Raw genomic sequence first — 16,683 nt, 5'->3', positions numbered from 1 at the left:
TTAATGCAGTAGGAAATGTGGTAACTTTTCCCAGAGAGTCTGGTGGAACTAGGGAGGCCCTGGTTTTATATGACCCAGGTGAGATACCAAGAAGGGGACTCAAGCCCATGGGGTTAGTCCACAGTCTGGCTATGAAAACTTGAGAGTGAGAGCTAATTTTGTAGCAAGAGAATAAACAGTGGACCCATCCTATAGACTATATAGGGCACATCTATGTCCTTTTCGCCAGGAGACAAATGGGCCTGTTACAGGGCAGGGAGAGGGGTACCCCCAAACATGCCCTTGTAAATAGATTCTGCCATCTGCCACATCAAGACAAAACACATAAGATCTTTAATGAAAAGGAACTCTTTAAAAAAATAAAAGATTTGACCCTCCCTGGTGGCGCAGCGGGTTAAAGCACAGCACTAAGAAGCTTAAGCCACTTCCGCATGAGTTCGATCCCCGCCTGCCCTGGAGGAGATCCACATGGCGTGGCAGACCTCTCCTGACCCTGCCAACTGCTCCCCTCTTCGATCTGCCTGTTCTGCTCCCCACTCTGTCTCTGGTGAATCCTCTCACCCTCTGCATCTCTGGCCTGTACCCCAGCTCTGTATGAATAAATAAATAAATCTTTTTTTTAAAGATTTATTTACTTATTTGTACATACAGAATATAGTTTCTATCAAACACCCAAAGTTACCCATCCCCTCCTGAGTAAAAGTCCACCCAAACATAATTGGCCCAAATAAGTCTAAAGCACGTTCTGGCAGGGACCCATAGAAAAGGAACAGACAGACAAGTCTGGGAGGAAAAGAGCAAAATCAAAGTCAAGATAAAAACTGCCATTGGTAACGTCCCCAGGGGTCCCGTCCACCACCAAAAGGTAGGTACAGTTTCTTCACATGTCTCTCCACTCCATGTGCATCCTCCAGGTTTCCTTCTTGCCCTTATCCTGCTTCCCTCCTTCTTCAGTCTCCTCTCCAGCTCCTTCCCCTCCCTGCTCAGCTCCCTCCTTTGGGGACCCCTTCCCCTGGGACCATATTCTTCCAGGCCCCCCACCACGTGGTGGGGATGAGCCTGACTTCGCAAGACTGACTTCATCTAAGCCCAGAATACACTGCAGCTGGGAACCAAGCAGGCTGACCGTGTATCACCTATATGTGTTTTGGGGGACAGAGAAGGAGCCAAGAGAAAAAGTGGGTAAATATACATATAAAAAAAATAGACATAAAAACAGAAGGAAAGGGATTGCAACTGAGATGGAAAAATGCACAAAAATATGTAAAAATAAACTATTATAAATTAAAAAAGAAAAAACAGAAGGTATTTTCTCAAGGTTTGCTTGAAGGTTTCACCTCCCACTCTCCTGAGGAGTCAAAGCCATGGCGATCCCAAGAAGCACGAGGAACTGCTTCTGAAAGGGCACTGGGATGGCTTTGACTTTTGAAGAGAAACTACCAGCATCATTTCCAAATATCTAGAGACCTGAGAGTTGAGGCCACACATTTTAGCAAGTACAGCAACATCCTGACATCCCTACCATCTGATCTTTTAGTCCACAGAGTGATCTCCCCAACCCGGGGCACATCTCAGGACAGAACCAGATGGGAAGACCTCTGAGTGTGAATATAGATCTCACAAAGCCAGCGCACTCAAGCCATGGCCTCAGTATTTCATGTATGTTAGAATCACCTGTGGAGCTTTTAAACACACCCAGGCCTGGCCCCACTGCCAGAGATCCTGCTTTAATTGGTCTGGGGTAGGGCCCAGGCTGGGATATGCTTTAAAAGCTCCCCCAGGTGATTCTAATGTGCAGCCAGCGTTGAGAACCTCTACATTATCCAACAGGAGAGGCCCTCAGGCCCTCGTTCAGATCCCAGTTACTCTTAATTTATATACACTTCTAACAATCCAGTTGTCTGGTTTCCTAGCTGGTATAAGATTAAAAGCAGCACATTTAGAAGGGGAGAGAAAGGCTGCTAATGAAAAGACTCTAAAAGCAGCAAGACATAACAAATGAGAGTCTGATCACAAGTGTAAAGATAGAAAACCTATAAAAAGCAAACACAGCACTCAACAGCTCCCTCTCCAGCATATCCTATTTAGAGCAAAGACCTGAGGGACTCACTAAATAGGGGGAAGGAGGGATAGGTGGAGGGTTGTAGAATGAAGGGCAAATGATATACACTGACTGTCCATAATACATAAGGCATAGGTTACAATTGCTACAGGCATTACTTCATTTAATTCTCATCACAGTTCTATGAGATTAATATTAGCCCATTTTACAGATTCAAAAACCAGGACTCAGGGAGAATCACTGGCTCACCGAAAAGTTGCACAAGCCTTGAGCTGCAATGCTGGGCTTTCACTGTCAAATGTTGGTAGATTTGACTCAAAACCCACGCATGTGCAAACACCTGCCTGTTTGGTAGGATAATTGATATTTTTCTAATGATGATCCAAAGTCTAGAACTGGACTTCCTTCAGCATCTAGCTGTTCAAGATATTTTAGGAACAGTAACGCACACACAAGCATACATATATATGCTTCTTAATGGTGATGAAAGAATAGGGTATCCATTTGGGAAATAAATTAATACAAGTTATTTCCCAGCTCACACCCTTCATCAAAATGAATACCAGATGGATAAAGATGGAAATAAAACCATAAAGGTACTAGAAGAAAATATAAGTGAATATTTATAATTTTAGGATGGGGAAGGACTTTCTAAACATGTCAACAAAAGCACAAACCATAGAGGAAAAGATTGATAGATTTGACTACATAAAAAATTAAAAACTTCTGTACATCAAAAACCACCATAAATTGAAAAAATATTTAACCTCACCAGCATTCAAAGAAAGGCAAATTAAAACAGCAATGGAGAGACCTTTTTCTTTCCTTCTTTCCTTTTTTTTTTTTTCTGATCAGATTGGCAATGATTAAAAAGAATGATAATACCAAGAATTGGCATGGGTAAGGAGAAATCAACACTCATACACTGTTCGAGGGAGTGTAAATTGGTACAATCTTTCTGGAAGGCATTTTGGCAATATGTATGAAAAGAGCCTGAGAAAGCACATACCTTTTGACCCAGTAATTCTATATATAAAAATTTATCCAAAGGAAAGCAGGATCCACACTACACACACATGTATAAATGTGTGCAAAGATTTTATTCATTGAAGCACCTTTTGAATAATGGAAAATGACAAATTACCTAGATGTTTTACCAAAATGAATTAGTCAAAAAAAATATGCTATATAGTTAGGAAACAACATGATAGAGCTACCAAAAAGTGATGTTATATAGACAGAAAGGCCAATGGAATGAAGTTTAGAAACATAACCAAATTTATGAGAGTTTACTATACAATAAACTAGTTTAATAAAATACTCTGAAATTTATCCTGGTCTTCTGTATAAAATACTGGTCTAGTTCTTATCTTTTTCCTGTTAGTCAGATACCATTTATTAAAAGTTCATCTTTGCTTTGGCCCTTCCTGGTGGTGCAGCGGGTTAAAGCACAGCACTAAGAAGCTAAAGCCACTTCCGCATGAGTTCGATTCCTTGCTTGCCCCAGAGGTGACCACATGGCACGACAGACCTCTCCTGACCCGCCCGCTGCTCCCCTCAGCAGTGTGTTTCCTTGATCTGCCTGTTCTGTTCCTCACTTTCTCAGGTGAAGCCTCTCACCACCCCGCACCTCTGGCCTGTACCCCAGTTCTATATGCATAAATAAATAAATCTTTTTTAAAAAAAAAAGTTCATCTTTGCCTTACAGATTTGAAATATACAAAATAGAACCGTTACCAGGAGAATAACAGAACTTCTTTATAATCATGGGTCAGTGAAGACCATTCTAATTTATCAAAATCTATAATTCATGGAACAAAAGACTGATACACATCTACATAAAAATCTTAAAAACTCCTATATGGCAAAAGCACCATAAGAAAAGTCAAAACTAAAAAATGACTTAACTGGGAAAAAAAATCACAACTCACATCACAAAGGGTCAATCCATCACTCTATATACTAATTTGGTTCTGTAAATCAAGGAGACCAAAAAACCCAAAGGTAGCTGTTCTCAGAAAAAATACCAATAACATTTAAGCATATGAAAAAACATTCAATATTAAAGAGAACAAATTATAATTGCATTGATAAACCCATTTTTCATTTTTCATATTCTCAGTTATCCAATACACTTCATGGGTGAAGGTGTAGGGAAGGAGGCATCCTCATACTTTGCTGGTAGGAACAGAAAACAGCACATCTCTAGAAGGGCAATTCGGCATTCTCTACTAATGTTACTAATTACTTACCCCTTGACTCATCAATCCTACACTCAGAATTACTTCTGCAAATATATCTGCACAATACAGAAATGACACATGAATACATTGTAGCATTGTTCACAATAGTAAAAACTGGAAATAATCCAAATATCCCATTGAATGGAATTGCTTAAATACAGTCCATCCCTACCATGCTATATATATATACCAAGAAGCTCTTTAAGTGCTCATATGAAAAATTCTTCACTGTAAAATACTGAGTTTTTAACTTACAAGTGATTAAGTTACAAGTTTTTGACAAGCAAATAAGCTGCCTACTAGTGTATATATAGTATACTAACTTCTGTGTAAGAAGTATGGGGCACATAATTGCATTTGCTTGTATTTTCACACTGTAACTATTGATATTAAAAGCAGTGATCTAGGCGACAGAAAATCAGAAAAACAGGTGGAGGATATGGGTGGAAACAACTATCATGGCATTCTTTTTGACATTGCTTTGATTTTTGAACTATGAAAATACTATCTGTTTAAAACAAAATTAATTACATATATAACAGTGTAGATTCATTTGTGTTGACATGAAAGATTTTCAAAATGGATCCAGTACAGAAAGTAGGTCACGAATACAGATGTACATACATATATATAATAGTTTTAATTCATTTATAAGTTTTATCTGCATAATCACATTCTTATGTGTATATGGATATATGGATATATATATACATGCATACATGTATATTTATAAATGTAGAGAAATAGAAAAATTGAGAATGACACATTTTAAAATATTTATAGTAGTCATCTCCAGTTGGGGGAGTGTCTGGTTATTTAATTTTAATTATTTTTCTTTTGGCATATACTTTCTAGTTTTTGTACATTGATCATGTTTTATTTCTATAATTACAAAATAAAGAGGAAAAAACTTACTTTACAAGCCTCCAGTAAAAATAATGTAAGACAGATATTTTCAACATCACAGAGAATGAAATATCTTTAATACTTAAAATATTCCTGAAATAAATAAGAAAAACAATAGCACTTAGGAAAAATGCAAATAGCAATAAATGTTTGTATACTTACATGATGTTTTATTAGAAAATAACAAAATGATAATATTGAACAGCTTAATGACACATCATCATCATTTATTAATAAGAAAAGCAGATTGGCAAATAGTGTCATTTAAAAAAATATATATTTATGTCAGATTTGAGGATGTTGTCTGATACAAGTATTTGAGTATAAATATAAACATATGCACAAAATAAAATCTCTAAGAATAGGCTCTAAAAGGTAAATAGTCATTTTCTGGATGGTAGGGCTACAAGTACTTAATTTTTTTTCTTTTCTGAACTTCTACTTTTCTGTAATGAAATGGCTATTTGTATAATATAAAAGGAATGATTTGTAATATTGCCTTGTGAAAGATTTAGCCGCAAGTAAATTCATCACATTGTATTTAATAATGCAAAGCTAGTAACAATCCAGATATATAATAGGCATTAAAAGTGGCATGGGGTCTGTGGGATACTTTCAATCACAAATCATATTATATAAAAATATTAGTGTGAAAGATTCACAGTATGTGAAGAAAGGCATATTATTTGTACACATAACAGTTTATACAAAACATTAAAATGGATATGTTTAGAAAAACAAGGGAGGATACTCACCAAGTTATTTGTTACCTGTGGTTACCACTGGGTGGTAGAACTGTTTTTGTTATTTTCTTTCTGAGGGTCCAGATTTTCTCAGTGCTCTACAATAAACAATCCCTCCTGCAATGGGGAAAAGATAAAGCACTAAAGTATTTGTAAAGCTTTTGAAAATGATGCTTCAAGAGCCAAATTCTAAACTAAGAAAAGTCACCCAATCCAAAAGGAGAGTCAGCTTAGCTCAGATGCGCTCTCTTCACATGCTGAAGAGAAGTCAAACTTGGCCCTGGCTCTACGCTGAGAGGCCTATTCCTCCCTTTGCATCTTTCTCAACCACGAGGGTATCAGCCATCATGCAGGGTACACAGGCACTGGCCCCAAGGAGGCGACTGCAGAACATTCTCCTTCCCCTTCATCACATCTATGTCCCCTCACTGGTCCATGCACTTGCCTTCCAGCAGGTAAGTTAGTAAATCTGAAGAGCTGCAAGGCACTTGGAAGCAGAAGTGCAAGAGGAGGGGGTAAAGTGGTCAGACCATGAATGTTCTCTGTAGGAACCATTTCTAGCCCAGAAAGGCCCCTCCACGCTTTCGCTGCTCCTGTGACAGCCTGCCCAGCCATCCTAGTCTAATCTTTGAGCCTCTTAAATGAAGGCCCAGGGCCTTCCCTGGTGGCATGACAGGTTAAAACACAACAGTATGAAGTTATCACAACCACTTTAGCATGAGTTCGATTCCCACCCTGGAGGTGATCAACATGGCACGGCAGACCTCTCCCGCTGCTCCCCTCAGCAGTGTACTTCCTCAGTCAGCCTGTTCTGCTCCCCCACTCTGTCACTGGTGAATCAGCTCAAGCCCCACACCTCTGGCCTGTACCCCAGTTCTGTATGTATAAAAAAAAAAAAAGACCAGATTTAGGGTGGAACATCTTAGGTACTCTCCCCCATCCCTACCCCCCCAAAAAGGCAAGAGCAATGAGCTGGGTTGTGAGACCCAGCCGCTTCCTAGGCCCTTCCTGTCCCCTGAGTTATTCTAACAGACTCAACTGGTCTTCAGTCTTCGGTCCCTGCCCTGGTCAAGTTATCATCCAAGCTCCTGGCACCCTTCTTGAAATACATCTAATTATTTTATCCCCAGAATCAAAACATTTTATCCAAAATCAGAACTTCTCAAACTTTCCTCCCTGAAACCAGCAGACAAAAGAAATGCCTTCATTTCCCCAGGGGATCTCATAGCCTAAAGCTCCTGCCAGCACACCCAAGCTCTCTTTGAAGTCTTCTGTTTTCTCTTAAAAATTCATGAGAATTTTGTATTCTGTTCCATGATATATATGAATTTCTTTTAATGTGAAGATGTTTAATATTATTCACCTCAAGGAAAATTGATGCTCCTGAAAGAAATATTGTCTATTTCTGGAGGCTCATGTATCCTCCTTAGAAAAATACCGACAGCATCAAATCTGAACTCCTGACAGAAAAGGTGCTTTACAATTTGGCCCTCAGAACGCTTCTGCATTTCTCCCACTACTCCCTGGGCCTGGACTCCTGTCATTCCTGATAGTCCAGCTGCTTTTGGCCACTCTGTGCAGACTCTTCCTTCCGGTGGGCCCCACTCTCTACCTACTGACAACCCACCACCCCTAAAATCCTCAAGGGGAATCAAATACCACCTTCCCCGTTAAACCTTCTCTCATGGCCCCTGACAGATATTATGTGAGAGGCAGCACGATGACTGGAAAAAGAGGCTGTGCTATGGAATCAGAAGGCCAGTGTTCAAATCCTGACTTTGGACAAATTACCTAACATCTCAAAGACCCCGTTTGTAAAATGGGAAAAGGCTGTTTCTCTCTAGGGCTGTTATAGGGGTTAAATAAGACTCGGGCAACAGTGTAGCTTCCCGCACACTCTCCCTTCCACCACTCCACGGCTGCAGCACTCTCCTATACCACTCGTGCGAAGAGCATACATTTCCATAATCATTCTTTTTTTATAATGACTTATTTTCCCTGGACAGATCAGTGGCTCCCAATGTCTCAAAGAAGCTTCTAGTATTACCCGTTATGATCCCATGGCTTGAAAGATTTGGGTTATTAAATCAAACACACTTATGAAATAGTGCCTGCTTTTCTAAGTTCTCTATCCTATTAAGCTTTGTGAATACTGAGTCCCTTCCCGGCCTTTCCTCTCCTGCCTAACTACTGGGACTCAGAGTTGGGAGCCACCCACGGAGACCATAAACACCTTGAGACTACAGCTCCGTCTTCACACTTCCCACAGCACCTTACTCAGCGCCTCGCACTTAGAACACACCTAGTAACTGCTTGTGGCATAAACAAAAAGTTCCACACAGATGACAGGGGAAAAAGCCCTCTCTAAATTAGCCCGTCCACAAGCAGAAAGAGGTCATTGTTGTGGGAGGCAGAGCTGGAGGCAAGCCCTTCTCCCCCCAACCGCCCTGAGCAGCACCCCCAATTACACCAGCTGGCCTCCAACTTCAGTGTGTGAGCCGATTTAAAAAGCGCCCTCTCTTCAGTGTCTGGAAACTCCTGCAAGGAAAGTTTGCTGCCCAAAGTTGGCTTTTGACTAGAGTCTCACTAAGAGGCCTCAGCAGGCTGTAGCTAGAGAGACAATGTCACTTAGAGGAGCAGCTTGAAGCGGCAGTTAGGAGAAGAATTATTTTAATGAATACATTTCCTTTCAATTGTATGGGAATATCAAGATCCCATTAGAATAGGGAAGCAATTAGAACTAATAAAGATGAATGCACAGAGCTCAGTGCATGCAGAATAACAAGCAACCAACAAAGGAACTCCGGAGAGCCTGCTCTAATCTAAATGAACTGGCTAAGCGGAGGGGAAACGGCTCTCTTCAGCTGCTCAAAACCCCTGTGTCCCTCGCATTCTGATCACGGCTGGCGAATGGCGTGAGTTGGGCCTCGGAGGTGGGGGGTGAGGAGCCCCCACCGTGGCCCTGGCCCAGGGTCTCTGGGATAGAGATGGGCTGCCGGCAGTCCCTTGGCGACAGCCATTCAGACCAGGGCCCTGGCTCCTGGCCAGCCTCGCGCCTGGCCCTCGCACTGGGCCTCATTGTGTCCAGGTGGCAAATGCCTTCTCGCCAACTCTCCTTCGAGGTTTTAGAGAGGGGGTGGGACAGTGGAGGAGGGAGAGACAAGGGGGGTGGGTGGGCAGGGGAGGACGGCAGCCGCTCTGTGTCCCCCCCAATTCTCCCCTCCCCCCTTAGCCAGGGTTTGCTCCTCCTCTGGATTTGGTGTTGTGTTACAGACACTGGTGGGTCACAGGCAGCCAAACACAGAAGTACTGTTGCTTACACAATTGCTCTTCAAACAGTAACAAACAATGTTCATTACCCAAGTCAACTCGAATCATTCGCCTGGTCATCCTGCCTCAATCCCAGCCTCACATTTAAAAACCCCAAGCCTGGTCTGGTCGTTCTCATGTGACAAAACTGGGCTCCATTTTGCCCCCTGGCCCAGGATACTGGGCAAAGTTCGTCCTTATTCCTTCTCTGAGCAGATCAGCTAGCTGCATGGCTGTCAGGATAAATAGGGGGAGACACAAGCACTTAGGCAGTCCAATCAGATTGGGGTGCTAAGTTGCACAGTGTCTGCGTGAAGAAGCACTCAGGAGTTTGGAGGGCTCTATCGCCGAGTTTAAAAAGAATCTGACAAGATAACCCTGGCTCCCCACCAAAGCATTCACTGGCCTTAGAGGGAGTGTCAAGTTTTGACATTTCTTTATTTAATCTTTTTTGGCCAGACTTTTTTTTCAACCAGGAATGTGTTAGCTCATTCCAAAATGTCTGCATTAGAGGCCAGTCACACTCATTACTGAGGTTTTTCTACTTCTCTTTAAATAAAAGAAAAAAGTCTATAACATTTTATACTTATTTCTTAGTGGTAGAACACTTTAAAAGTATGTTTACATTTATAACTGCAACTGAACCTTAAAAAAACTGGGGGGAGGGGCAAAGCAAGGGATGGCAGGCCTAAAGATGAGGAAACAGTGTCCAGGAAAGGTTAAATGTCCTGTCCAAGGTCACAGAACAAGTGATTGAGGAGGAACACCAGAACTCAGATATCCTGACCTAGTTCAGAGTTTTGTTTTAGGATACATCTTTTCTACACCCACAGAATGCTGGAAATTTCCAGAGTAATTCATTCTGCAATTCTGCTTTTCCAGTATAACTCCCTTACCCCTTTCCAGATACTGAACTGTGCTAAGCACTGTGGCCTTTCAGTGCTACAAAGGATCCTTCTCAACAGAAGGATCAACTCCAGGCTACAAAGGATCCTTCTCAACAGAAGATTTCAATCTAATAATAGTCTTCAAAGTATTTGTTTCACTTTCCACCACCCCCAACCAAAGAGATAAGACATTTCTTTCCTTCTAATAGCTTAGGTAAGGATTATTTTAAAAGAATGATTTCATATGCCTGTCCAGTTTAAGGTAGGCACAATCAAAACGAGAAAAAGGATTGTCTAGGTCCCTTGTAGTATAACATCATAGCACACAGGGATAGCAAGTGATAAAGCAAAATTCCATTCACCTTTCATATCCTCTATCAACTCCAGTGCCTACAGGCCTATTCATTGAATTATTTTCAAAATCTTTTTCATTTTTATAGTTGTTGAGGTATAATTTATATACTGTGAAATGCACAGCATTAGGAGCTCTGGTGTGACTTTGGTGAGAACACAATGGGGGACACAGCAGTCATGGAGCAGGTTGGCCAGGCCAGGTTCTGCTACTTGAGCAGAAGTTCTTATTCCATTTATTGGAAGCATACAGGCTAGTAAAAGCTGATCATGTGGCAAGGATGCGAGGAATACAGTTGGGAAAGTGGGATAGGAATGGGGGAGAAAGTTCTATGAGCGACAGGGAAGGGGACATCATGACCATACATGAAGAGACATTTTTGTCTAAAGTGTTTGATGTTATCACAGGCAGAGTTACCCCGAGATCACCATGGAAAAAGTGGTCAGGTCTTGGCGGCCTAGGCTCCCCAGGCCTGCCTCGTGATATGATCTATACTTGATAGCTAGTCAAGGAATTCTCTGCTGTAATTTGTAGAAAGCGAATAGATCACGGTTGTCCATTAGTGGCCATCTAGTAGCCAACTCATAAGAATCCACAACTAGAGTTATGGTTTGATAAGTATTAACAAATGTACGCTTATAACCAAATTAAAATATAGAACATAACCCCCTCCCCAGAAAGTTCCTGCACATCCCTTTCCAATCAACCCCATTTCCAGCTGCCACTGTTCTAAATTCTATCGCTACAGATTTATTTAACCTGCCTTGAATATCAGGTTAAATGAAATCATGTTGTGTTTAATCTTTTGTATCTTTCATCTTCTACTCACATTAATGTCTGCCAGTGTTTTCCATGCTGTAATGTGTCAGCAATTTTTTTGTTTTGTTTTGGGTTTTTTTTGGATGAATACTGTTATGCCATTTGACCAGTTTTTATAAATACAGTCATGTTACTGCTAATTTGTCCCTCAAAGTTGTTTCCATTAAATACATCACATACACGTCTCTTTTCATGCATGTATCTCTTTGGCAATGCTTGAAGTGAAAAGAATACGTAAGTGGACTATTTTATCTGTAGCACTTTCCTTTTAGGTACAAATGGTTCTCTCTACTTTCAGTTGGACAAAGAGAGCCAGGCAGAGCCATGTGGTGGTCATGAGAACAGTCTACAGAGCAGACAGATCTAAGTTCTTATTTCTGGTCTAGCATTTAACAGATGGGTAGTCTGGGACAGGTGATTTAACCTCTCTGTGATTGTTTTCCCATTTGTAAAATGAGGATAATAATACCTTTCTAATAGGGATTTATGAGGACTAAATTATATTGTACATAAAATGTTTGGCACAACAGGAACTAGTAATAGCCTCAAGCTAGACTATAATAAACATCCTCCTGTTTCATTTACACACTTTCAGTTCCTGTATTTTATATAGTATTGATGGGTACATATTTTCAGAAATTTTAAAAAAGTGAATTTGTGGTTAGAGCTAGAAAAGTGCTAGAAATTTACTTAAAATAAGTGCCATTTTCCATAGAAAAAAATAAGCCTTCCATCATTTATTGAGTGTCAACTCTAAAGGGCTCTTCAAAAAAGTTCATAGCCCTAGCTTGAAGATGTTTGGTTTGGGGTGTTAATAAAATACACACAAAAATAATTATAATACAAAGTACAGTATGGTCAATAAAAATAATAATTAACATCTATTGATGTAGTGGTTAAGAGGATGGGTTCTGGAGTCATGCTATGTGGTTCAAATCTCAGTCATGTGATGTTGGGGAAATTACTTAACCTCTTTGTATGTTACCACACTTATTAAATGGGGGTAATAATGCCAGTTATCTAGCAGGACTATTAGGAGAAACAGATGAGCTATGCATGTATGTACTTAGCATAGTGTAAGCACATAAAACTTGGCAATAAATAGTTAACATTTATTGGATACTCAACCCATGCCAAGCACTGCATTATGTGCATTATTTCGTGTAATTTCCACCATGTTGTGAATACTATTATACCCAATTTACTAATAATGAAACTTCAGGGCTGGAAGTTTAGTTAACTTGCCTAACATTAGTACACAGCAAATACCATAGGGAAGAAATACCTATAAAATGGCAATGATGACAATAGTACTCAGCTTAAAGATAATTAAACAAATATGAAAGGTGTTTAGTCTAGGCTTAAATTGCTATTGTGATTCAGAGATAGCAGTAAATAACTTTCATGGAGACTAAGGAAGCATTAGTAAATGATGATCTTTAAACTGAGCCCTGAGCAGTGGATAGGATTTGGAGAGATGGAAATGGAGAGGGTATTTTAGATGAAAGGAAAGGAGAGGAAAAGGCAGGGAGTGGAATAAAGTCAGGGTAGAACACATTTAAAAAAAAAAAAACTAATGAAAAGTTGATTAGGTATAAAAAAATAAAAAGCTCGTCTTTCCTCCAATCTGTCACTAGTTCTGCCAGCTGCACTTCCCCAATCCATCTTTTATCATCTTTCCTTTCACCTCTATCTAATGTTATCCTTACATTCTCATCACCCAATTTACAGTATTTATGGAGTCCCTCTCTTCTTGCCAGGCACTGTTGTAGGGACCAGTGAACAATGAACAAGTCAGGCCAAGTCTCAGTTTCGATTCTGCATTATAAAAATACTGCAAACTGGATTCCCAGCTTTTGGTCGGTCCAATCCGTCGCCACCAGAGAAACTGTAAAGATACAGATCAGGTCCAGAGGCTCCCTTGCTGAAATACCTTAGAGCATTTCCCCATCAAGTTCAGAATAAACTTCAGTCTCCCTAGCATTCTGTTCAAGACTATTCACTAATTGGCCAGCACTAGTTATTTTCGTGTTCATGCCCTGTACTCTATACTTGATCACCAGTGAACCACTAAAAGCCTAGATGCTCAGCGGATGTGCCTAGAACGGCATCCCTACCGACTTCATCCTCTAAGTGAAACACACGCCACTCTGCGCGCCAGGGATAAGCCCCGTTCACCCGCGCCTCCGGCTTTCTACCCGTCCAAGCAGCACAGGCACTTGACTTGCAGATGGGCTTGGGTGTACCCCAACCCGACAGGGAGCCGGAAGAGGAGGGGCTTTGTGCGGACCCTGGACGGCCATCTTGGTCCATTCGGCCGGAAGTGGCTCGAGATTCCTGCGCTCGGGCGCGCACTGAGGCTGCGCGGAGGCTGCGAGCGTCCCGAGCGGCCCGCGATGTAGCGCCGCTGCCTCAAAACCCCCGTTATCAGGTCTCTTAGCGCTTCCGCCACCCCAGCCGCTGTCCAACCCTTCACCGGGGGGCTGCGCAGCATTTGGCACACCTCTGGGCGGTGTAGGCGCGCCGCACCAGCTTGTTCGAAAACATGTTGCAGAAACCCGAGCGCGGGGGTCTCCTCATCCTGCAGGCCGAGGGGCAGAAGGATGGCGGTCCTGACGGTGAGACCAGGCCCTGACTGCCTCGCAGGAGGCGGCCCCGAGCCCCCTTTTCCTGGACAGCCCCGAAGACGCCTTGGCGCGGTGAGGGGGAGGGGTCCGCAGAGCCGGTAGTCGCCCGGAAAGGTGCCTTGTGGCCAAAGCCTTAGCTCGGCGCGGGGCCTGTCGCCGTCTCCTTTGGACGGTGGCTGACAGGTGCAGTTCCTGCTGGTGACGTGACGGACAAGCAGAAGAGCGTGGAATACGTTAGAGACTTGAAGAATCTGTCCCCGGACATCATCGCTAGGGCTGCAGAACATGTTTTTGATTTCGAGCTGAAACAGCTTGATGGCAAGCACCACACTTACATCCTGATCAGCAGCTTAGAGCCTCTTGAGGAAGAGGTGGCTCTGGGAGGAGATGGTCCCAGATTTGGTTTTTTTTTTTAAAGATTATTTATGCATACAGAACTGGGGTACCGGCCAGAAATGGGGAGGGTGAGAGGATTCACGAGACAAGAGAGGGGAGCGAACAGGCAGATCTAGGAAGTACACAGCTGAGGGGAGCAGCGGGCGGGTCAGGAGAGGGCTGCAGCACCATGTGGTCACCTCCGGGGCAGGTGGGGCTCGAACTCAAGCAGAAGTGGCTTTAGCTTCTTAGTGCTGTGCTTTAACCTGCTGCGCCACCAGGGAGGGCCAGATTTGGTCTTTTAATGATGGTCTTGGGCCTCACCTATATGCAAGGTAATAGCGCCAGGGAAGCACAGGTCTGGGAGATGCTGTGTTGCTTGGGGTTGCGTCCCTCATAGTATCACTTCCTCTTTGGGTCCCCGAAGAGGTTTATGGAAGATTACGTGCAGCAGCGATCTCTCAATTACGGGTAGGTGCCTCACACTAGTCCTCCAGAGCGTGAATTCTCTTGAGTCCCGGAAGCAGTCTGGAAACCAGCAAGATGAAATTCCTGGGGTTCGTGACCAAACTCCATTGGAAAGACCCCCAGCAGTGGCTAGTGCAGTACTGTGAGGCCCCAGTAGAGGAGACACAGGGCCAGAGCCAGCGCTAGGGCAAGCATTCCCCCTGGTGAAGGCTGGAGGGAAGTTAGCATGGGGTGAGGGGGACATGCACCGACTGTCGTGGGTCATATGTGTAGTATAGATGGTACAATTCATAGAACTTGTATTTGTGTAAGGAGGATTTGAGTTTTGTATCTTGTTACGATTGTTATATTTAATGTATATACTGTTAATTGATGCTTATAAATGAGGTTGGTATACTTTTTCCTGTAGGATTTTGTTGTAGTTTGGCAAAATAAATTGGAAAACTTGGCATTTTTCCTCCAATCTTTGAACAAATTATGCAGCATTTTACTGTAATACTTGATTTAAACGAACTCAGCAGTGTGACGATCTAGTACCAGAAGGGGGAAAGAAACAGCTGATTGGGAATCTACCCTCCCAACACTTTTTGTCCTAAGTGTATTTGAATTAAGAAAAAAGACTGACATATGCCTCTGTTTGCTTAACTATGGTATCTAGAGAAAAATTTAAAAAATTATACCGTGGTACACTTAACCATCTTTTGGTGTGATACACTGTTTGGGAATATTGAACAAGATAAAGGTACTACTTTTTTGACCTGGACAGTGAGTAAATAAACCAAAAATTACAGTGCAGCCAGTCAAAGGCTGCAGAGGGACATTAATTGCAACTGGGGCGATGGGGTGAGGCTTGCCTGTGGTTACTTTTTTAGGAAGGGGGAAAGATGGGATGGGCAGGAAGGCAAAGAAAGAAGAAGTTGGGGGCAGAAAGTGGTATTAAAATAACTTTTTCAAGGTTACAGATGTTCCTCAGTAACTTGGGAAAAGACTTTCTACAAAGCAGCTCTGGAATATGCCCGCCATTGCCAGAGCTCTTATCCAGGACAATTTATTACAATACACAGACAGTGACGGTGACTGTCAAAATGTCTCTACATCTTCTTTCTCTGAACAGAGCTCTACAAGGTTCTTTCTTCTGCCAAAGACTTCAGAAACCAAGTGCTATTCTGGAGTAGCGTGTAGTTTTGGTGGAGATACATAATGGTGTTCCCTAACACCAGAATGTTCCACTTCAAGATTTCTTCCCTAGCACCAGGAGGCCCATGGTTCTGCCTGTCACTTCCCATTTGGGAGCAGACTCGTAGGCATTCCTTACATTCTTAACTACCCCTGAAGAGTCAGCCACATAAGCACTGTGGGCCTCTGCAATGCCTACCACCTTCTCTCTGAAAATGAATCCTGTAGTGAGGGTACATCAATTAATAGGGGACCTAGAAGAGTGGTAGTCAAACCAGAGATGGGTGCAGGGAAACTTCCCTCCTCCTGCCATGTACAAAAGGGCTGCTTTCTCCTCTCTCTTTTTTTCTGCTTTCAGTTGTGCCCAAGTAACATTCCTAAGTATGTTAAGTTTAGCATGGAATACAAATACTTTAGGACACAATGATCCAACAAATTAGATTGAAACCAAAAGCTGAAAACTTAAGGACAGACTGAAAATACGACTTCTGAACAGATTATAATTGAACAAATATATTAGGTGCCTACTATATGCCCAGGACTTTGGGGAGTCCAAAGATCAAAATGGGAAGATTTTCTTTACTTTCTAGGTTCAATAACAATTTCTCACAACTCCTGAGAGGTCAACAGTGTGCCTGATTGCTTGGTGATGTGCAGAAGGTCACCAGGTAGCAAAGGACAGCACCACGACAAGAATCCAAGCTCCTTGCCTCCAG

General features: G+C 42.2%; 1 protein-coding gene across 1 annotated transcript; it reads left to right on the top strand.

Annotated features, from left to right (window-relative positions):
- Nucleotides 1–13,724: 13,724 nt before the first annotated feature.
- Nucleotides 13,725–15,172, top strand: LOC101630717 (melanoma-associated antigen F1). The gene is given in 8 exon segments (XM_012731680.1): nt 13,725–13,942; nt 13,945–14,006; nt 14,008–14,062; nt 14,065–14,127; nt 14,130–14,149; nt 14,152–14,350; nt 14,605–14,832; nt 14,835–15,172. Coding segments are annotated over 8 exon segments (846 nt in total). The 5' UTR covers nt 13,725–13,866; the 3' UTR covers nt 14,978–15,172.
- Nucleotides 15,173–16,683: the final 1,511 nt, after the last annotated feature.

Source organism: Condylura cristata, unplaced genomic scaffold (genome assembly GCF_000260355.1).
Source record: "Condylura cristata isolate star-nosed mole 26May11 unplaced genomic scaffold, ConCri1.0 scaffold00003, whole genome shotgun sequence".
NCBI classification, from domain to species: domain Eukaryota; kingdom Metazoa; phylum Chordata; class Mammalia; order Eulipotyphla; family Talpidae; genus Condylura; species Condylura cristata.
This window is presented reverse-complemented; position numbering and strand designations above follow the sequence as displayed.